A 23,980-nucleotide genomic window follows, 5' to 3' on the forward strand; every position below is an offset into this window, starting at 1 on the left:
CCAGGCAACGGGGAAAACCCCTGGCATTCCGTATCCAGGCTTGGCATGCCTCCACACCTGTGTCTCCACAGGCAAGTCCCATGGCTTGCAGGAGATTAATCCTGGTGTAAGGTTGGCGTTCATATACCTTCCACCGCCATGAGGAGAAGAATTCCTCAATGGGGTTTAGGAAAGGGGAGTACGGTGGAAGGCAAATATTACTGTACAGTAATACTGTAAAACCTTGGTTCATATTGAACCAGTCTCTAACCTGGAGGGCTCTGTGAAAACTCTCTCAGAATCCTCTCAGATTTATATCCATTGTAGGGCCTCACAAACCAGTGCCCTCTGAACTGGCTTACTGTATATGTTCCCTCACATAATTAGCCACAAGTGTGATCAATTTTGAGTTGTTGTGTTCAAGTGGTGACAACTGTGCTTTAATTGTGTTTGACTTTTGTCACCTGTGCTCACCATTATGCAGCACGGGTGCATCACAATGAAAATGTGTTGGCAAGTTGTGTCTAAACAGGTGAAAAGTGCTTATGGTTTTGCCAAAAGAGTGATTGATTCAATCAGTGGGTTCAGGCAACTGAGCATTTGGTTCAGACAATAGGGTTTAGTGTTTTAGCAATTGAGAAAAACTGTAATAAAAATAATAGCCGCGTCTGATAAGTGTTGCAATTTGAACTTTATTGCACTTAAGTGTAGCGCTGTCAATAAGCTAGTTTCGATTAATTGAGAGGGCAGAGGCAGCTGTCCTCACTCAAGTGATTTAAAGCATTATATCTTTGTAGTGTGCGCGCTGTCGCGGAAGTGTTACTCGACTCAAGGTCCAAGACAGGTTGATGTCTGAGATAAGTTTGTGAGGAGTAGAGGCCTCAGCAGGAAGAGATTCCATGGAAGAGGACTAACCACTCAACCCCACGACTTGATGGTCAAAATCAAGAAGCTTTCACAGGAGAGTCTGTTCTTAAGGCCACAGGCTAGATAATGCTACTACCAAAGCTCTAGAGAGAGTGGCGGCTTCAGCATAGTGCTTGTCACTCTCTAAGCGAGAGGAACCTGACAACACCCAGGTGACAACCACAGGGGACGCTTTCCAAAGAAATAGCCTGCAACACCTGGCTATTTGTCTGTGCCAAACACCGCTATGGAACTGTAGCTCAGCATATCGCTTCTACTCTAGTATAAAGAGGAGTCAGCTCAACCTAGGCAGTTAGAGGAGGCCACAGGATCTGCGACTCGCATTATTAGCCTAATACAGAAGGCGGCCCCTGGCTGGGTTACTCCCACAGTGAGTGGAGGCGTACCAGCATCACTAGCTGCCAATCTTAGGCTGGAGAGTCCTATTCTGAGATACTGCAGGCTAAGAGGTTTCGTTAAGGTGCGAGGGGATAATGCTAGGCCGAACGGAAGAACACAATATTGGTACGCTTTTCCCCCAAAGGCGAACCTCAGGAACTTCATGTGTTGAGGAAGGATGGATATATGGAAGTAAGCGTCCTTGATATCTATCCTGACAAACCAGTACTCGGACCTTATTTGACTCACGGTGGTAGGGATAGTTAACATTTTCAACCTGAATCTCCTTAGAGAACGATTCAATATCCTGAGATCTATAATGGGATGCACCCCCCATCCTTTTTGGCTATATGAAGTACCGGCTGTAGAACCTGTACAGTACATTTGGCTTGTATTGTTCAAATGAGGAGTTCTTTTCCAAAACGCTATAAATCCATTTCAGTAGTTTTCAGGAAAATGACATTTTTTACCTAAACCCACACATTTTGTGAATATTCATTTTATTCTGCTAAAATATGTTTTTAGGCTCAGTCTGAACATGTTGAACAATGATTATTAAATCAAACAACAATATTGTTTATGATCAATTCAAAGTTAATTTTATTTTTTTCCAAAACGCTATAAATCCATCAATTTTTCCCAAAAACGCTATAAATCCATCAATCTTTTTTCCCAAAATTGTATGGTTTGTCTTTAAAAAAAAAAAAAGAAAAAAAAAAAAAATAGAACATGCAACATATTATCAGGGACTCATATAAATTAATATGAATAAAATTTTGTAACACATTTAGGCTAATAGTCAATTAGTCAAGCCAACATGACACGAGTACTGTATAGTTGTACAAGCCTACTGATAGATAAACTGCCCTTTTATTGACCATGATAAGGTGCTATGGCTTGTTGCTTGAGAGAGAGAGAGAGAGAAGGGCTAGGGGAGCAGAGAGAGAGAGAGAGAGAGAGAGAGAGAGAGAGAGAGAGAGAGAGAGAGAGAGAGAGAGAGAAGGGCTAGGGGAGCAGAGAGAGAGAGAGAGAGAGAGAGAGAAGGGCTAGGGGAGCAGAGAGAGAGAGAGAGAGAGAGAGAGAAGGGCTAGGGGAGCAGAGAGAGAGAGAGAGAGAGAGAGAGAGAGAGAAGGGCTAGGGGAGCAGAGAGAGAGAGAGAGAGAGTTGAGTTTTAAACACTTTATTAAAAAACCATTATTTCAAAACAAAAAGAAAAAACAACAACAACAACAACAAAACGAAAATACAAAAAACAACAACAACAACACTACATGACTTAACTACCTTAATTCACATATGAAAACCAACTCATTATTAAGTATAGAATACATACCAACATCACAACACCATTCAATCTCAAAAACATTGATTGCATTCATCATCTTGTAATAATTAAAATCAACAAGAATTCTTGATTTAAACATATTCTTAAAAACTGATACAATGTGTTGTCCATTTCTCTGTTCTATTTCATTTCTTCTGGAAATGTAAACCGCTAATTTGGCTTGACCAACAATAAAGTTCATTAATTGACACTTATATTTCTGTAGTCTACTATACTTGAAGCCAAGTATAAAACATTGCTTTGTAAAAAAAATCCCTAATAAAGAAAACAAAAATTCTAAAAGATCAAAAAGTGGAGAAAGTCTGTCACAATTCATAAAACAATGGAATATTGTTTCTCTCTCTGAACAAAAAGGACAATTGTCATCTACAGTGGGATTCAATTTCGTCACGAAAGCGTTAACGGCGATTGCACCGTGCAGGATTCTCCACTGCAGATCACCTGCCCTTTTAGTCAATGGTGGTTTGTAGAGTACTCTCCACTCTGGTTTTATTTCCTCTACTACTCCCAGCTTATCCCTCCATACTGTGTCAACTCTGTCTTTTAACGTATGTTTATTTATTATCTTCACAATACATTTGTACAAGATCTTTCCTTTAATTGTACAAAAATCTACATTTTCATTTTTATTCAAACACAAAAGAGGACTATTATATGAGGATTCTTCAAGATCAGGTATAATTCTGAAGTCTGGTAAAAAGTCATCAACGTCAGGGAAAATATCACCCCTACTATATCTCTCAAGTAGAGTTTTTTCTCTGGAGTTTAAAACCCCCTCCAGTTTGTTCAGAAAACTTCTAACAAATCTCACTGATCTTATACCCAGATGTATAGCAGCAGTTTCTGCGTTTTTTAGTCCAGGTCCGGCTTTGTCAACAATATCTTTCAATTGCAGTACTTTCTTTGACACAAGCAAGTTTTTTAGTCCTGGAAAATCATCACCTGACACATCAAGGCGACTTCCAAACACCACAGGCTCCTCAAGCAACCAGAAAAGAGATGTAGCTAGCTCTGTCCACTTGTGTTTGAAAAGACTCCACACTTTAAAAAGACTTTTATAAAATGAAGGTAATCTAGTCAAATCCAGAAGAGTATGATCCATCAAAAAAAGTGCAGCATGAAGTCCCATTCCATTCACCCCAGATAAAATGGTTTGTGCTAATGGTCTCCACACTAGGTTCTGGGGTCCCATCAGCAGTCGCTGGATGAACTGTAGCCGATAAGTCGCTCCTCTGCTGACCAGATTTACCAAGCCTTGACCTCCTTCATCCCTTGGCAGGAAAAGAACACTTTGAGGTGTCCAGTGCAAATTGTCCCAGAAAAAGTTAACCATTTCTGCTTGAAGCTTTGGTAACAGTCCAACAGGCGGATCAACACACGCAAGTTTATGCCATAACGAGGAGCCCACCAGATTGTTAATTATGAGTGTACGCCCTCGATAAGACAATTTGGGGAGTAGCCATTTCCATTTCTGTAATCGTCCTTTAATTTTTTCTAGCATACAATCCCAATTTTGTGTAACAAAATCATCATTACCTAGAAAAATTCCAAGATATTTTAGTCCACCTTTTTTCCAGATTAAACCTCCAGGTAAACTGGGAGGACCTCTATTCCAATCGCCCATTAAAAGGGCCTCACTTTTCCCCCAGTTAACCTTTGCAGAAGAAATTTTTTTAAAACTGTTAACAATAATCTTCAACTTTTCAACATCATCAGCACCAGATATAAAAACAACTACATCGTCAGCATAGGCAGAAAGGTGTAGCGTGACATTACAGTGTGGTATAGTAAACCCACTCAACTCAGTTCTTAATTTATGAAGCAGAGGTTCAATAGCCAGGGAATATAGCATACCCGACATAGCACATCCCTGCCTAACTCCCCTCTGAATCCTAAAAGGAGCACTCAAACCACCATTGACTTTGAGTACACTCTCAATGTCACGATACATGGCCTCAATCATATTTTTAAAAACCTGACTAAAACCAAAAGCTTCCAAAACATCTCTCAAATATGCATGTTCTACACGGTCAAAGGCTTTTTCTTGGTCTAACGAAATTAGACCACCATTTACACCAAATAGCCTCGCAACCTCTAAAACATCTCTAACCAATGAGATGTTATCGAAGATCGACCTATCGGGTATGCAATAATTCTGATCGGAATGTATAACTTGACTCAGAACTTGACTTAACCTTGTAGCTAAAGCCTTTGATAGAATTTTATAGTCTGCACATAAAAGAGATATCGGTCTCCAGTTGCTTATGTTCTGGAGATCTCCCTTCTTGGGCAACAGGGTAATAACAGCTCTTCTACAGCTTAACGGTAACAGTCCTTTGTTCAAACTGTCGTTAAGAACTAAAAAGAAATCTTCACCAATCACTGGCCATAAAATTTTATAAAAATCAACAGGAATCCCGTCAATGCCAGGAGTCTTTCCATTTTCCATATTCATCATAGCTGTGTATAATTCATTTTGTGACAGAGTTTGTTCAAGCATAGTGTTAGACTCTTCATCAATCTTTGGAAGATCATTAAGAAAATTAGAATCTTCATTTTGTCTTTGAGACAATTCGCATTTGTATAAGTTTGAGTAGAAACTAACTGCATGTTTGCGTATTTCGCTAGGCTCAGTAAACTCTTCCCCTGTGTCAGAGCGTAGTGAATGAATAATACGACTTTGGCCGTTTTTTCTTTCTAAATTGAAAAAAAATTTAGATGGCGCGTCCATTTGTGAGATATTTTGAAAACGCGAACGAATTAACGCCCCTTGAGCTTTCGTACCCAATAAATCTGCAAGCAATTCTTTTTTGGATTTACTGCTTTCAAAACACTCACCATCACCTGTAGAAGCTGTAGTATTTAAAAGTTCTATAATTTCATTTTCTAAAAACTTCATTGATTGGGCCATATCTTTAGTGGCATTAAGAGTGTACTCCTGACATAACTGTTTAATGTGAGCTTTGCCACAATCCCACCATTGCTGTAAGGAAATATAAAACTGCTTTTGTTTCTTAAAATTTTCCCAAAACAAATTAAAAATTTCAATAAACTTTTTATCATTTAAAAGGGATGTATTAAAATGCCAATAGGCACTCTTTAAATACACAGAATTAATAAAAATAGTACAAACAACAGAACAGTGATCGGAAAAACCAACTGGAATTATTTTACATTCTCTAGCCAGATTTGCTTTATAATTAGACACATAGAGCCTATCCAGTCTTGCCATAGAAATAAGATTATCTCTACTATGTGCCCAAGTGTATTGTCTATGGTTGCGATGCACATTCCTCCAAACATCACATAGATCAAAAGTTCTTATCAATTGCGTGAGCGCTTTTTGTGAGGCAATATGTGGCTCTAAATGATTTCTGTCTAATTTATCATTTTCAGTACAGTTAAAATCTCCACCGAGGAAAAATAATTCTTCTGAGTTTAGGTCTTTCATAACAACACTAATTGTATCAAAAAAAACAATTCTTTCAGCCCCTTTTGTGGGGGCATAAATATTTAAAAAAGTCATTATAGTGTTTTCAAACTTAGCTTTAACTTTTAAAAAACGGCCTTTAACTATTTCTTCTATTTCACAAGAAATTGGTATGGATTTCTTTGAAAACAGAACAGCCACTCCTCCACTATTAGAAGACAAATGACTCAAAACAATTTGTCCATCCCATTCCTTTTTCCAGTCTACCTCATTTTTTAAGTCACTATGTGATTCCTGAACAAAAGTAACATCAAAATGTTTCTGTTTAATAAATTCAAACAAACACATTCTCTTCTGACTGTCTCTGGCACCATTTAAATTGAGAGTTCCAATTTTAAAGTCTCTCATAAAAAATGATGTTTTAAAAAGACATAGGTAATTAAAAGAAACAGTCAGCAAGGCAAAGACTTCTATCAGAAAAAAGAAATTATACCATATCTCGTTTTTCATCATTAAGATTTTGCTTTCTAAGTTTACTCACAATTTTCCTGAGACGGTAAACTTCTTTATATGCAAAAGCACCTTCTTTCATTAGAATTCTTGCATCATTAATGAAAGTTAAGCAATCAGGGAAGTAATCTTCAACCTGAACTCCAGGTAAGCCCTTAGTTTCTTTCAAAAATTTGCTAATGTCCTCAACTTTATACACTGTAGTTGAATTTTCATTTTCATTTTGCGATGAAAGATAAGAACAATCAGAAATATTGGAATCTGTAGAATCACTGTCATTATCTGAGACTGCACTTTCAGCCTCATTTTGGTCTTTTTTTACTTGTTTAATGACCTTGCTCTGATAGACTTTTTTTCTTTTAATAGGAACTTTGAAGACTGCCTCTGTTTCCATCTCCATTTCAACAACACCCTCACTGACCCGTTTATCAGTAGTTGTCGTTTTATCTGTATTGATTTCACTGTTTGAATTACCCGTCTCATAAACCATGAGATCAGGTACAGAGAACAGACCTGCAGTAACCTCAGCCATAGTGGGTTTATTCCCAACCGGCCCACCAGAACCTGACTCTACAGCAGCAGCAGGGGCCACAGCCTCCTCTGTGACAGACACAGCTTCAGCACGATTACTCTGAGAGTTTGTCTGTACAGGAGCATTTTCGTCCAGTTTGTCAGGACAAGCACGTATCAGATGGCCAATTTTGCCACAGCCAAAGCATTTCATTATACTTTCAGACGTTGCATAAACTGTATAGTTAAAGTCCTCAACTTTAACATTAAAGGACAGGTTCAATTCGTCAGCATTATTTTTCAGAATCATGTAGACCTGCCTCCGAAAAGATACTACGTGTTTCAGCAAGGGTGATTTACAGCTAAGAGCAATTTTCCTAATGGGAGAGACTATCTTACCAAAGGAAGACAATTCTTTAGCAATACTTGCATCAGAAACAAAAGGAGGAATATTTGACACAATAATCTTTCTAGATGGGCTACTAAGAGGCAGTACATGTGTAAGCTCGTCATTAATTACAACTCCCGTTTGAACAACCTCATTGGCTTTTTCGATCGCGTTTAAAAATAAAACAACCGCGTTGTTCATTTTAGATGCAGAAACAATAGAGTTGTAACCAACTACGTTGCCAACCGCTAAAGCACATTCTTCTACACTAAATTTGCACAAAATCTTAATCCCATGACGCCGAGTTAGACCATCACTACTCGTGACACCTGAAGCAGCCATGCTTCCCGGCAAAAAAAGACGCCGGGAGCAGACTCCCACAACTTTCTCTAAAGAAAACTAATCCCCTACACAAAATAACACACGAAAAACATACACAAACAAACAAAACACAAAAAAGTTAGAAAACACACTCAGGCGTCACTCACCACACGCTCTTCTCACTCGCTCCGCAAACGCTCGCACATGCGCACAGAGAGAGAGAGAGAGAGAGAAGAGGTGGTGCACGACACAGTGAGGAGCATGCAAGAAGAAGGCAACTCGTTGTTGAGCACATACAGACTTTCACCTTCAGGGCCAGCCATTATGGCCGGAGAGGAGCAGCAGGCCGCAAGTATCTCCCCAGTGACCTGAGTGCCCATGCTCAAACCAGCTATTTCCTCTTTTATTCAGTGTTTTCAAAGGAATTCAATCTTGGCTTCGGTCACCCAGCTACAGATGCATGTGCTGATTGTGCCAAGTACAAGATCAGGATAACAGACCCAAACCTGACTGACACAGAGAAGAAGATGGAATCAGCATCATTTATCTTGCATCGTCGCAGAGGGCGCTTTTTTTATGACATGTTAGGCAGGGTTGCTGAAGGTCATATTACCCTTTGTTTTGATATGATGCAAAACCTGGTCCTTCCAAAAACCGCAATAGGACAGGCCTATTACTCACGGCAGATGTATATGTACCTGTTTGGTGTGGTTGTGCACCACGGGGAGAACAGCTGTCAGGCAAAAGATGATGTCCATCTGTATTGTGGCAGGAGAATGAGGGTAGCAAAGACAGCAATATGATTACTTCTGCGCTGAATGACTGCCTCAAGGTTCAACTGCAGGACAAAGTCAGCAGATCCAGGGGGCTTCGGCTGTTTAGTGACTCTTGTTTTGGGCAGAACAAGAACGTGAGCATGGTGTCCATGCTGATGGAACTTCGGCAGCTTTTCCCCAACCTCAGCATAGAGCACACATTTCCAGTACGGGGCCACAGTTATCTACCTGCAGACAGAGTCTTTGGTAGAATTGAGCAGAAGGTAAGGAAGATGGACACAATTCTGCTACCACAGGAATACCACGCCATCCTGCAGCAATTCGGCAATGTTCATGTTTATGGCACTGATTGGGAGGCGTTTGATTACAGGTCAGCCTCAAAAGACTGTGGTAAGGCTCAGAGGAGCTTTAAAATCAGTGAAGCACGAATGCTGGACTTGAGTACCAACAAGCTGGGTGTAAAGACGACTTACAATGGGGAGTATTGTTTCCATAGTGTGTTAAAGGGTGGCAAGCGGTGGGCTGACCTGAAACCTGAGGTACTTCCTATTGCGGTTTTTGGAAGGACCAGGTTTTGCATCATATCAAAACAAAGGGTAATATGACCTTCAGCAACCCTGCCTAACATGTCATAAAAAAAGCGCCCTCTGCGACGATGCAAGATAAATGATGCTGATTCCATCTTCTTCTCTGTGTCAGTCAGGTTTGGGTCTGTTATCCTGATCTTGTACTTGGCACAATCAGCACATGCATCTGTAGCTGGGTGACCGAAGCCAAGATTGAATTCCTTTGAAAACACTGAATAAAAGAGGAAATAGCTGGTTTGAGCATGGCTCTGAGCTTCAAAGAGCTCATGCATCTTGCGCACACTCAGGTCACTGGGGAGATACTTGCGGCCTGGTGCTCCTCTCCGGCCATAATGGCTGGCCCTGCAGGTGAAAGTCTGTATGTGCTCAACAACGAGTTGCCTTCTCCTTGCATGCTCCTCACTGTGTCGTGCACCACCTCTTCTCTCTGGGCGAGCCTCAGCAGTCTCAGCATAATTTTGAGCCAGCCGGGACACACGGTCTTTGCTGATGCCTGTGAAAGTAAATTATTTAGATTGTCATATACATTGGAGCCAAAATGAAATAAACAGAATTACACACAACTAACTAGCTATTACTCCCTCCCCCATTCCCCCCCCCCTCTCTCTCTCTCTCTCTCTCTCTCTCTGCTCCCCTAGCCCTGCTCTATAGCAATGACATACCATGTAACAACAAGCACATCATGTCCTCTGTAACAATACGCACAGCTTTTTACAGCACCCACTGTTTACTGCGTAATAAAAATAAATATGTAAATAAATAAAAGAATCCACCGTTAACTGGCCACATTTTGTACTTTTGCACTACCATCACTACACACAATCTACCATAGCACCTTATCATGGTCAATAAAGGCCAGTTTATCTATCAGTAGGCTTGTACAACTATACAGTACTTTTCATGTCACGTTAGCAGGCTTCTTTGCAAGAAAATATATTTTTTCGCGAGGGAGAAACATACAAAACAATATTAAACTCGCCTATTCTGAGGCGAAAGTTGTAACGATTACTCACCAAAAACTTTTATGAAGGTCGCCTTGCAAACGGGCACCTTCTCCGGATGACTGTTGCACAAAAGACTGTACTTAACAGATATGTTCCGGTCTTTTTGTTTGTTTACGTCCTGGACTTTCGGACGCTTTCTTGTCACTTGCGTGATGTCCAGGAGATGAAGTATGGCCTGGTCCTGGTCAACCTTGATTGGTTTTTCGTAAAAATAGTTTACATTTTTTATCAGATCGTCCAGCGACAGCCTCTCGGCCTGACAGAAACCTTTTGCGGCAGCTTTGTGTTGACATCCTATTGTCGGTATTATCGCGGCACCCGAGTGACGAGCCTTCTTTTTTTGTTCTTTTTGGTGATTTTCTTTGTCCAGTCTGCGTTTTCTACCCCCAGGAAAAGGTCTCACTGGCTCATCAAGGCCATCAAAAGTGTTATCACTCATTTTGATGAATGAATGAACATAAACAAACCACTGCTCAGAGCGCCGCCGTGTTGGATTGCGTAGAACGCTCACTGAATTCTGATTGGTCGAGAGGATGTATCGCGTTTAGACTAAAAATAGGTTTGGCGCTTATCGCATTTTGGAAAAGAACTGCATCTTGCAGTACATTTTAAACAAGGAAATATAGCGATTTGTCATGAAACGTTGATGGAGCAGTGAATAGGTTCAGTACACAGCAAAATGATATGACAAACTCATTTTTTTTTTAAATGGCGTTTATCACGTTTTGGAAAAGAGCTCTTCAAATATCATGTCACCTGCTCTGTTGGGGGGTAATTCATGTACGCTATATTCTACAGTAGCAGCATGTCTTACTTGCTCACAGCAGCGTGTCGTGTATGTATTGGCAGTAGCAAGTACTACTTTGTAGTCGTACTTGCTCTGTCGCAGCAGCAGCAATAACCTACAGCACCAGCAACAATAAAAGCAGCAGCAGCAGCGTAGAAGATCTATTCCACCAACACCAAACATATCAACATTGTCATATCTAGGGTAGGTAAAACTGTATCGGTGCCTAAACGGTGTCTGAACCGATGCTTTTAAAAAAAGAGAGCCTCAAAACGATGGTGAATGACATTAAAGAACTTTTTTTTTTTTTTATAAAATAAAAAATTCTTAAAATTGAATATAGTTAATAGTAATAGTAAATATATAAGTATAAGTAGTATAAATACAAAACACAACACATTTACATAACAAATTCACAATAAAACCCAAATACAATAATTTAACACTAAATAACACTACAGTACTTATAACAGCAAAGTAGTCTGTAGCCTATTCGGTATGCTTCAACCCAGATTTAAATTTCAGCAATTCTTTTCACATTTTTTGCCCTCTCTGGCCAAATACGACACCTCTCATGACTTATTGCATGTCCTCCACAAGGTGAGCGTTATTTTAGAATGCATCACCTTAAATGCCGTGACGCGAAACCCATCGTGGAAGAACGCCGTCATGCATCACCAGCCAGATCCGCCATCGCGTATGCCCTGCCATTTCAGCGCGATGTTAGTTTAATAGGCAGGGCCAGAGCAGTGTGTACACATACCCGTGTTCGTGCATCCTCTCAACATCAGCATAGTTTGCTTGCTGATTGCGATGGATGCACGCTAAACACGGGTTCTTCAATGCCTTTTCGATCTCATTGTATAGGCAGGCGGGGCGGACTGGCCATCTGGAGCACCGGGACTTTTCCCGGTGGGCCGCTGGCCAATGTGGGCCGGCCCGGTACACATATAAAAAATATATATATAAAAAAAATGACGGAAATCATAATATTACATTTCTTTTCTACGCAAATGGATGAGGGAATCGATCGCGCGGGCGCGGCCAACAAGGAGTGTGTTTCGTGTGCATGCATGTGAGTGTATTGCCCTCCCTCCCTGTTAAGTTTGGTCTACTCCAGATTGCGTATCTTGAAACACGCCCTCTTTCACGTCCTGGAAACACACCAAGCCAACGCCGATGAACTAGCGCAGAATCAGATGAAAGCCGACTGTGTGTTGTCGCCTCGCGTCGCCTGTGTCGCGGGAAAAAAGTTGCACTTAAACACACCGAGAGAACTACAGCCGACTGTTAGCTAGAATGCGCGTTCTGCGCCTGCGTGTAAATGAGATAACTGTCTATTTCTGCAGATATATTTGTCTATATTCGTCATTCAAAAAGAGAAACCGACGCTGGCGGCTGCAGATACACACCGTAAACAAAGCAGTGCGTGCTTACCGTTCTGAATATCAATCCTGCTAAACACTTTCTTTATTCCCCTCCTCTCATGTTAATATTTAAATATTCGCCAAGGAACACTCAGGTAATATGACTTAAATTAGAACAGCCTTCCATCAATCCCGTTTTGACTTCTTTGCTCTCTGTTTTGCTATTATTCTCGTGCAGTGCACTGACTCATTCACTAAGCTGAACAGCCAATCAGAGCTCCCTCTTTCACTGACATGTCGAATCGGCCGAAAAAAAGCCGGCGAGGACTATGGAAGTAAAATAATGCCAAATGTTTTTGAAACAAAAAGCCTGTTGAATTGTACTACTTGAAAAAAACATGCATTGCATTAACCCTGCTTGTATGTTAATGCATTGTATTTTTAGGGCTTGCATTTTTATAGACTGAAATGTAGCATGGTTGAATATTTAAGCTGTGAATATTTCAAATCAAAACATTTCAAACACATTTTCATTAGTAACATTTCAATAATCCATATTCACCTTTCATATTTCACTTCCAAAATATTCAAACTGATTAAAAATACAACCTATAATATTCAACAAGCGGTTTTCGGTCCATTTTATTTCGCTTCCACAAATTCAGTGGTTCAAATTCAACAGTAAATTCAACGTTGACATCCAGGAGCTGCAGGAAAAGCAGTCGATTACCGAGCATGATCTCTCCATCTGCTGTTAGTCGACCTCACCAGCAGGAGGTGCAAGCGCGTGTTGTTGACGAAGACCAGAGCAACAGTTAGCGCAAGCCATTCATTAAAAACTTATTTACAAAAATTTAAGTGTATTTGTGATTATTATGACGTCTGTTTTATGTGAAATTCAGTGTGTTCACAATTACTTTTCCTGTGTAGCCTACATGCATCTTTCTCTACCATGAACGATATTATAATGTTATTCCCCCGATGCGGATGTACAGATCCAGTGTTACATTTGACATATATTTCTCTTGGTTGTTTAGTTGCCTTAACCTTATATTGCAGCGATGTGCTGCATGCAGTAGTAGGCTAGGGTTTCCCTCAATACGTCAGGATTCCCCTGCTGGACATATAAAACGCTTAACGTAGCTTGATGGACTAATAGAGTGATATAAAAGACCAAACTCACAGGCTAGCAGATGGACTCAGAATATGAATTTAACGCGCAAAGTTTAATGCTGAGCGTTTCCCAGTGATATAGAGCTGGTAAGTCCCGCCCATCCGTAAAACTCCAAGTGGACCTCTAGGTTGAAAAAGCGTCAATGCAAGTGAATGAGAGAAAATAATTATTTTCTGATCCCGTTTGAACTGTGCCATGAATGTGAACATAATTTATGTTGTCTGTGAATTTTTTATATAATTTCTCATGTAACGAGTTTGACAGTATATTGTATGATTCTTTGGCTAGCAGTTGTGGAATAAACATAACGAGAAAGACTACACGTCGCATATGTGACGTCACCGCATAACACATTTTCCCTCCACAAATCACGGTGCGATAATCTAAGGAATTAGATCGAGATGCCTGTGGTTTGTACCCAAATGTCACCATTCAGACAAAACAGGCTGTTTAGCGGGATCCGTGTGCTAGTGGTGGTGACGTATATCAAACGCGTCGAAAGCAGCGAAGAGTTGTAGTCCACAAAGTGCTCTCACACAAAGTCTAACCGTATGAAAATTCTACCCGCTAAATTGTAGCATTCTTTACACGAAAAATTATATAAAAAATTCACAGACAACATGTTCACATTCATTGCAAAATTCGAACGGGATTAGAAAATAATTATTTTCTCTCATTCACTTGCATTGACGATTTTTCAACCTAGAGGTCCAGCGGGGTAAGCGGAAGGGGTGGGACTTACCAGCTTAAAAGTTGGCTTGACATTGGACATTCGCACATTTAGGGACCGTCTCTAAAGTTACATACGACATTGTTTCTAACTACACTATTTGAAGAGAACGACTTACAGTCATAAAACCAACTGTAAAGTGTTCATGTATGTGTCAGGCATAATGCGCAATTTATTCAAATAGATTGAAGTTTGCTATTGAAGTTAGAAACGTTTAGGCCTATAGGATTTGTTACTTTAGAGACGGTCCCTAAATGTGCGAATGTCAACCCAATTTTACATTTAGTCTTTTAGCAAACACTTTTATCCAAAGCGACTTACAGTTAAACTAACAATATAGATTAGAACAACAAGATGAAAGTGCTACTTCCTAGTTTAATCTAATGCAGTACATGTACATGTACAATACATACTTCCCAAATAAGGTGCGAGTTTGGTCTTTTATATCACTGTAGTCCATTAAGCTATGTTAAGCGCTTTGTCCTGACGGAAGGGGAATCTTTGAGTATGATGAGGTATTGAGGGAAACCGATTATAATCCCGTTCATTGTAGAAAAAGCTGATAACATGTAAGGCTACACAGGGAAAGTAACAATGAATGAAACATAAAAACAGCTTTTGTGCCTTTATCATCTTTTCCGCATACTGACAATCGTCACAAAAAACTTAATGCATGCTCAATTGTTGTAAATGAGTTTTTATGAATGAATGGCTTGCTCTAACTGTTGCTCTGGTCTTCGTCAACAACACGCGCTTGCACCCCCTGCTGGTGAGGTGGACTAACAGCAGATGGAGAGATCATGCTCGGTAATCTACTGCTTTTCCTGCAGCTCCTGGATGTCAACGTTGAATTTACTGTCGAATTTGAACCACTGAATTTGTGGAAGCGAATTTGCAAAGCGAAATAAAATGGACCGAAAACCGCCTGTTGAATATTATAGGTTGTATTTTTAATCAGTTTGAATATTTTGGAAGTGAAATATGAAAGGTGAATATGGATTATTGAAATGTTACTAATGAAAATGTGTTTGAAATGTTTTGATTTGAAATATTCACAGCTTAAATATTCAACCATGCTACATTTCAGCCTATAAAAATGCAAGCCCTAAAAATACAATGCATTAACATACAAGCAGGGTCAATGCAATGCATGTTTTTTTCAAGTAGTACAATTCAACAGGCTTTTTGTTTCAAAAACATTTGGCATTATTTTACTTCCATAGAGGACCAATTTCAGCCGACAGTTAAAAAAAAGCATTAGAGGTAGATGCTGTGAAATGCTTCAAATTAACAGATTATACATTTGGCACGAAGAGTAGCAGTTCAACAGGCTCTGATGGCTATACCTAGCTCCCCCTGACTAGCTGATATGCTGTCCTGATAGTTTTATATGTTGTGTTTTTTAATGTTCTTCTGTTTGTTTCCCTTTGGTTTTACAAATATATGTTGTGTTACTTAAAATAAATGTTTAAATAGCATTTATTTTTGTATTGAGTTATGTTTTTATGCTATAAGTGGTGTTAACACATTGGCCCATTAATGTGCAGAATATTTTTTATGATTTGGGATGTGGTGGGCTGCTGTGGGCCAGAAAGTCCAGGGCCACTTTTTAGTCCCAGTCCGCCCCTGTAGGCAGGAATGGAAGGCTCACGGGAGCTGAAGTGGTATGGCTGGAAAGAAACCATTCATAAAGTCTGCCACGAGCAGTCTCTTCCCTCACGCGCTCCTCTGGCAGCAAAGCCTGCTATCTGAATAATTAGCGCGTTACACAACACTCACAACTCATCATACGCGGGGCAGGGTGGCTGTGAGTGTTCGGGTTGTAAATCCTCTTCACCCTCATCAGCCATCTCCTGCCTTCTTGGGCTGATATTAGTGACAACACATCCTCATCCAGCAGCTCAAACTTGTGAGCCTCCGAGGGGGGTGAGAGATAAACAACTCTCTCAAACTCCTCGGCGAGCTCGCTCTGAAACCCCATGATTCTAGTCTCTGCTCTGCCTCAGCTCAAGCGGGACCTGAATCGCCTGGCACAGATGTCTGTCTCTTTTCCCTCAAGAAGAGGGCCAGACGAGAGTGGAGTTTTCTCAAGGGAAAACAGTCCCTGAGGACGAAAAGAGGATGACATGTTCTCTAGGCGCCCCTCTTATACTTCCGGGTCGCACTAGTAGTAACGTCATAGGCTGTCGCCGGTCAATATCGATTGCCGTGATTGGATAGCTTTTCAGACACCGGTACACGTGTTGGGCGTTCCCCATAGTGTCATCGACGCAGTGCAAGTTCCCTTTCGAAAAGGGAACTAAAAATCCACTGTAGAAGTTAATTCAACACTAATTATTCAGATAGTTCAAATGGATTAAGTAAACTTTAATTTTACATATTCAAGTGGATTTTACACAATACAATTAGGTAAAGACAAAATGTTCAGTAATTGTGTGGTTTTAACTAATTTTAATTGTTTAACAAGCACTCAAAAATATTTTTTGCAGTGTACATTAAAAGATCAAATTCATAATTCTGATTCTGATATGTTTTTATCTCCATCAGATTCCCATCAGCTCAATCTGGATCTGAACACAGCACATAAAATCCTCCGTCTGTCTGAGAGGAACAGCGTGATTAAATTCACTAGCAGAGATCAGTTGTATCCTGATCATCCAGACAGATTTGATGTGTATCCTCAGGTGTTGTGTAGAGAGAGTGTGTGTGGACGCTGTTACTGGGAGATTGAGTGGAGTGGGAGAAGTGTGTGTATATCAGTGTCATACAAGAGCATCAGCAGGAAGGGACGGGTTAAGTGTGTGTTTGGAGATAATGATCAGTCCTGGAGTTTGTTCTGCACTCCTAAAAGATTCTCATTCTGGCACAATAACATAGAGACTAAACTCCCTGTAGAGCCCATCAGCAGAAAAATAGGAGTGTATGTGGATCACAGTGCAGGAACTCTGTCTTTCTACAACGTCTCTGATACAACGAGCCTCATACACACAGTCCAGACCACATTCACTGACACACTCTATCCTGGGTTTAGGGTTTATTCTAGATCATCAGTGAAACTATGTTGATGTATCAGAATAGACTGTAGAGAGATTCTACCCAAAATACTTTGAACTGCATGATAAATCAGTGACTGTCACACACTGGCTTGATTAGATAATCCGAGATAAGAGGCTTGATGCTGAAAGACGATGAACACTTATATTTAATAAACATCAGGTATAACACCAGCAAGAAACATTAAAACAAGACAATTAACATATAATGACTGAGGGTTTAACCCTCTGGGGACCAAGGTGTTTTTGGGGCCCTTGGGATGTTTTGACATGCACTGACATTTGTGCTTTTTTCAGTTATTTATAAACATGTTAATGGCAAAGGTGTAAATTCACTCTATATAGCACAAACGGGGCTACCATAATATGTGAGCAACATGTATGTACATGTTTGTATTTTTAAGAGAATAATGTTTATGCATGTTTATTGAAAAAAATTAAAATGAAAGTTGCTGAAATAAGACCACAAAACACATACTAAATATGTGTCCACAAGACTTTTGACTAATGGATGTTGTCGCTTCGAGTTCTGGGGTCAAAATGATGTGAAAATCATCCTGCCTAATCATTCACATAAAACAATAGATTGCTTAAAATTGTGAAAAACATTTTTTTGTTTGGAAAGGCAATATGCGGAGGGGCGTGAATGGCCCAACCCCATCATGAATAATTCAGTGGTTTACACCTGAGAAGACAAAGACCCGTATAATGAGCCTTTCATTCAGGTGTGTCACACAAGAAAGAATGCAAGAATGTTTCCAACACTAGCTTTGAACCAATTCTATAGAATGGCCCATATAACCTATTTGAACAGGATTTGTTTCCAGGTATGACTAAGATTGTGCTTTTGACTTTCATTTATATTTTGATTTTATTTATGTGTGTGTGTGTGTGTGTGTGTGTGTGTGTGTATGTGTATATATATATATACAGGGTGCGATTTGTGAAAAAAAAAACAGAGGGGGGGATGTTTTGAAAAAGTTTTATTCATAAAAATAAATCACGAGAACATGAACTTCATCACTGCATTTGCAGGAATTGTAAAATCTTTTTTCTTATTAACTCATAGCCTAACGCAATATTTTTACTCTAATAGCTTATATGAACTGTGATCACGCACAACGAAAAAACACGCAATAATTAAATCCCCCTCCCAGTACCATGGATAGTGCCACTCGGCTTGACATGTCAAAACACTTATTTATGAATGGCAAAATTAAATGTCACAACGTAGTGTCAACTTAAACATAAATAGGCTATAGTGTAGGCCTTTGCATCATACTAGGAAAACAGTCTTTTTCTGCTTTCCTGTGGGAAAATCCGCAGCTTTCCAGTGGGTGGTCCTTTTCGGATTTTATTGTTCTATCGCACTGACAGTTCACATTACATCGCTTTACTTAGTTTAGGCTAGCCTACTTCTATCAGTCTGCTGAACCATGGATTGATTGCAAAGTTAAACCATCACAGTAGAAACAGTTGTACTGCTGTTAAAGTAACAACGTTAACGTTACATCGCGATGCTGAGCTACAGTGAAATGATAGAAAAGACAGATGCATTATCTGTGTCAATTCGCGTCTACCGCGCCGCGCTAAAAACCTCAGTCTCGCAAGTGTTGATTGGCTATTACTCGTGAGGAGTAACCAATCAGATAGCGCCATGGGCGGGACCATTGAGCAAGTCTGCAGAGAGGTGATTACAGAGAGGCTGCGGCCGCTATACCAGAGCCAGCCGAAGGAGCGCATTTTAAAATAAAATTGACTTTAATCAAACCACGGACCCGTGATAAGTTTTGTGATCCGTCTCGCCACTAGTGTAGTAGCACTGATCACTTTGGGGGGGGGGGGGGGGGGGGGGGGGGGATAAAAATAATTAAGCAGAGGCAGGGATACTTTGACCAGAAAGGGGGAAATCCCACGCATCCCCTCCCCGCAAATCGCACCCTGTATATATATATATATATATATGTGTGTGTGTGTGTGTGTGTATGTGTATATGTATATGTATATGTATATATATGTGTGTGTTTATATATATATATATATATATGTGTGTTTATATATATATATATATATATATATATATATATATATATATATATATATCAGAGGTGGGCATAGATTAATTTTTTTAATCTAGATTAATCTAGATTAATATTGAAATTAATCTAGATTAATCTAGATTAAAATAGCTCATTTGAATTCTCCCGAAGGCATTCAGAATATGTGTGCTACCCAAATAATGACTAAAAGTAAGTCTTTGAGAATAGTTTGCCTCGCGTAGGGATGTGCATTTCTGCCAAAAATGCCATTCGACAATCGAGGAGCAAAAGTTGAATATCGTAAAAAACAAAAAAAAACAAAAAACAAAAAAAAAAACGCAATGACAGAGAGGGAGGCCAATTTCATCTTTAGCGATTTGTCATCAAACAAACTGTTTATTAATTGAACAAGTAACATGTTTTCGTCCTTTTTTTAACATAGTAGGCTAATTGGAAGAAGAAGAAAAAACAATACGCACGACAGTCCGTTTTTGCATCGCCAATGCTCGTTAGATCAAAAAATAATGTCATCATATGTCATAAGAATTTTATGTGAACCTACCTTGTTACTGCAATAGCCTCATTTTTAAACAAATTAGTTTCAATCAATGTAAACTATTCGTGTGATTATGCCACTGCGCAATACACGCGCAATACACACACAATGTATTACCTGAATGAAATGAAATCGAATGTATCGTCCTGTGGAATCATTCATTCACAGACAGCTTACGAAGATGTTCAACTAATAAAGATCTTCATCGCTGGCAAAAATATGATGCATTTGCAGATTTGCATTCACTAGACTAGACTGTAGATCCACTTCATCCAACGCTCTTGATGCTCTTAAATCTTCCTGTTTCGACTCCGAGGGTGCTTCTCAATATCCCTCCTCGTCTCCTCGCTCCTCCGTCCTCCATCCTATGACCCGGAAACCAATCGAGCTCAGCCATCTTGAAGGACATCTCAATTCTCTAATTGCACCGCGAGGAGGCGAGGATCGAGGAGTGAGGAGGCTTCCAGGGGAGCTATGAGCGAGGATACACAGGTGTACCCTTTGCGGAAGAGTTTTATCGACTAAACATGACGCACGTATCAATTCTCCTCCCCCTTCACATCTGTCACAATCATTTGAATTTATACTTTACTTTTGTAGTTTACATAAACCACACAACTCACATATTTCAACAAGGTATCTTGCTTTATTATTATTTATTATGAATGTCTTAAATAAACTAACTTTAACAACATAAGGGCAGATCCTTTGAGCACTGCCGATGACGCAGTGAAGTGACGCTCGAGTGATCAAGTATTCCAATGTATTAAAAAAGCTTTCATTCAATTCCTCCGTCCTCGTTTTTTTCCCTTGCAGCCTTCCCTCGCGTCCTACAGGGGGTGGAGCTGAGACGAGGAAAGGAAGCGAGGAAAGGAAACGAGGATGCACAAATAAGAAATGAGAAGCACCCCTTGTGTCCCTGACAGGAAAATACCCTACTGCGCGATCTGTGACAGTAGGCGCGGCGTCATACTACACATTAGAATTGCGCGAAAATATAACGATATTCGAAAAAGCTATTTATGATCCCAACCCAACTTTGATTAACGGCGATATTTTTTTTTATCGCCCGATAAGAGTCTCACGTTAACGCAGCACGTTAACGCCGATTTCCATTACACGAGAGTAGATGTTAAAACTTCATGCTGATTTGTACTCGGCTTTCGCCAAGATAAGCAAAACTAAGACGTAGCTTTACAGTAAACTATGCTTCTCCATCCATTTACGCTTCTTTCCATAAGGTAGTGTGACTCCCCTTCTGTCCGGCGTTAACGGCAGCAGTGTACTTGGCGCGTTAGCGCACGCGACGGCTGCAACTACAGGACCAGCACGACAACCGTCTGGATTGAACCGAGTAGGGGACATCTCTAGGGTCTTCAAGTGGGCACCTTCCGTCCTCAGTGTTTCGTCGACTAGCCCACGACACCTCAAGAGGGCTCGACAGTGACTCTGGCGTCCCAGAGTCACCCCCCTCCGTCCCCCACTCAACTCAGCTTACTGACCTCTACATCCCTCCTGCTGCTGAGATCTAACCACAATATCACAATCTCTCCGCGACCCAACCATACGCGCCAACCCGTTGACTAAGGCTGTCGAGCCCCACTGGTGCGTTAATATGCAGTTTCAGTGGACAACGGTTCCGTATGGCATACCACCTACCGCAAAACACAATATCTACCCAACCACCCGTCATTCACGCAATATCCACAGGAATGTATACAAACAAACCAACAGACTCTTCAAGTTTTCAAGAACTCTACGAAACCGTAGCGTGGCGGCCTGTACACAGCCAGCTAGAATCTTTCCGTCTCAACCACAGCCAGTTGCTGCTCCTTTCTGCTGCTTCAGATAAGTTCTTTACTGTGCGACGCAACTCTTGGCCACTGAATCCGACGTCTCTGAGGAACCGGGTTGTAGAGTGTGCCACAAAACCTCGACAACCCACTTCCACTGGATAAACCTGGACTCTCCATCCTCGCTGTTCTGCTTCAGTGGCCAGATGAGCATACCGCAGTTTCTTCCTCTCATATGCCTCATCTACCGCTTCCTCCCATGGCACTGTTAACTCTATCAGTTGAACAATGCGTGCTGATCCAGACCACAAAACAATATCTGGTCGTAGGTTAGTGGTGGCAATCTCAGGTGGAAAAATAAGCCGTTGGTCAAGATCAGCCAGCATCTTCCAATCCCTAGCAGCTTCCAGTTGTCCTGGGCGAGAATTGGTGTTAACACCTTTTCTTGGTGGTTGCTCGCCTGGGCGGAGGAATATTGTCTTCTGCGTGTAATGTTTTGCTAGAACAGGTGGCAACTTATTGGTCATGTTACGCTTGCCTTCTAATGCTAAAGCCAAACATCGCAGTACTTGGTCATGGCGCCAAGTAAACCGACCTTGGCTAAGAGCCACCTTACATCCTGTCAAAATGTGCCTTAATGTGGCAGGTGATGAACACAAAGGACAAGAGGGATCCTCTCCTACCCAGAGGTTTAGGTTCTGCGGTGATGGGAGAACATCATATGTTGACCTAATAAGGAAACTGATCCTACTCTCTTCCAATGACCAAAGGTCTTGCCAGCCCATCTTACGTTGTTCCACACTCTCCCATCTCATCCACTCTCCCTGCTTGGCCTGTGAAATGGCCTTTATACACCTCATCCTCTCCTCCTGCTGTCGCACCTCGTTGACTACCAGCTTCCTCCTTTGAGCTGGGCCTGCCTTGTGCCATTTAGGAGGAGCTAAACTGAGCCCAAAACCCCCTCTTCCATGCTGTACCTGTCCCACGATATCCCTAATTTGAAGGGCAGCCTTTGCCTCTACTACAGATTTCTTTGCTGACCACTTTCTACCAGTTTTTAACACAGGGGCTGCCTCCCTTACACATTTGTCGCGTGACTCTACTAAGGTCATTTCCAGTCTGACCTTGGCACACTTGAACTCCTCGGTTAAAGCAGAGACTGGCAGCTGCAATATTCCTTTACTATAAAGTCCTACTCTGCTGAGGCAGCGTGGAACTCCCAACCATTTCCTGATGTATGAACTTACCAACGCTTCCAGCTTATCCACTGTTGTCAAAGAAACCTCGTACACGGTCAGTGGCCACAGCAACCTCGGCAGTAGACCAAACTGAAAGCACCAGAGTTTTAGTTTACCAGGTAGAGCACAGCTGTTTATGCTCTTCAACCCTTCCACTGCTTGTCGTCTAACTTCTCCCACCCGAACTGTGTCCTTTAGATCCCCATCGTACCATCTCCCAAGACTCTTCACTGGCTTCTCAGAAACTGTTGGTATTGCCTCACCATTAATGAAGAATGTTTGATCTACTACCTTTCCTTTAACTATCGAGATGCTCCTTGATTTAGAGGGCTTAAATTTCATTCGTGTCCATTCAATATTATCTGTTAACTTCCCCAATAACCGATTAGTGCAGGCTACTGTTGTAGTCATGGTTGTCATGTCATCCATGTATGCTCTGATTGGTGGTAGTCGCATCCCAGAAGCCAAGTGCTCTCCTCCTACTACCCATCTTGATGCCCTCATGATTACTTCCATCGCCATGGTAAAAGCCAGTGGAGAAATGGTGCATCCTGCCATTATTCCAACCTCTAGGCATTGCCATGCAGTGCTGAATTTTGGAGTTGAGAAACTGAATTGCAAATCTCCAAAATAGGCTTTCACTAAATTTGTTATTGACATTGGTACTCTGAAAAAATCAAATGCTGCCCAAAGAAGCTCGTGTGGCACTGAACCATATGCATTAGCCAAATCCAGGAATGTCACATGGAGCTCCTTCCTCTCCTTTTTAGCTGACTGAATTCGTTGCCAGATAACATTGATGTGTTCTAAGCATCCTGAGAACCCTGGAATACCCGCTTTTTGAACTGAGGTGTCAATGAAGCCATTCTTTAACAGGTAGGTGGACAATCTCTGGGCAATAATGCTGAAGAAAATCTTACCTTCAATGTTTAATAGTGAAATAGGATGAAACTGACTGATGCTTGTAGCATCTTTTTCTTTAGGTATAAAGACTCCACCTGCTCTGCGCCATGCTCTAGGTACAACCTGTTTTTCCCATGCCACTTTTATCAATTTCCACAGAATTCGCAGAACTCCTGAAGCACTCT

General features: G+C 40.9%; 1 protein-coding gene across 1 annotated transcript in view; it reads left to right on the forward strand.

Moving 5' to 3' along the window:
• The window catches only part of LOC130069986 (tripartite motif-containing protein 16-like), a 42,545-nt gene extending 24,727 nt beyond the window's left edge, over window positions 1–17,818 (forward strand). Inside the window, exon 6 of the mRNA XM_056234215.1 lies at window positions 16,761–17,818. Within this exon, the coding sequence (XP_056090190.1) occupies window positions 16,761–17,278 (518 nt within the window). The 3' untranslated portion in view covers window positions 17,279–17,818. The remainder of the gene's footprint in view (window positions 1–16,760) is intronic.
• Window positions 17,819–23,980: the final 6,162 nt, after the last annotated feature.

The sequence above is a fragment of the Rhinichthys klamathensis genome, unplaced genomic scaffold (genome assembly GCF_029890125.1).
Source record: "Rhinichthys klamathensis goyatoka isolate OS25496 unplaced genomic scaffold, OSU_Roscu_1.1 h1tg000018l_1, whole genome shotgun sequence".
NCBI classification, from domain to species: domain Eukaryota; kingdom Metazoa; phylum Chordata; class Actinopteri; order Cypriniformes; family Leuciscidae; genus Rhinichthys; species Rhinichthys klamathensis.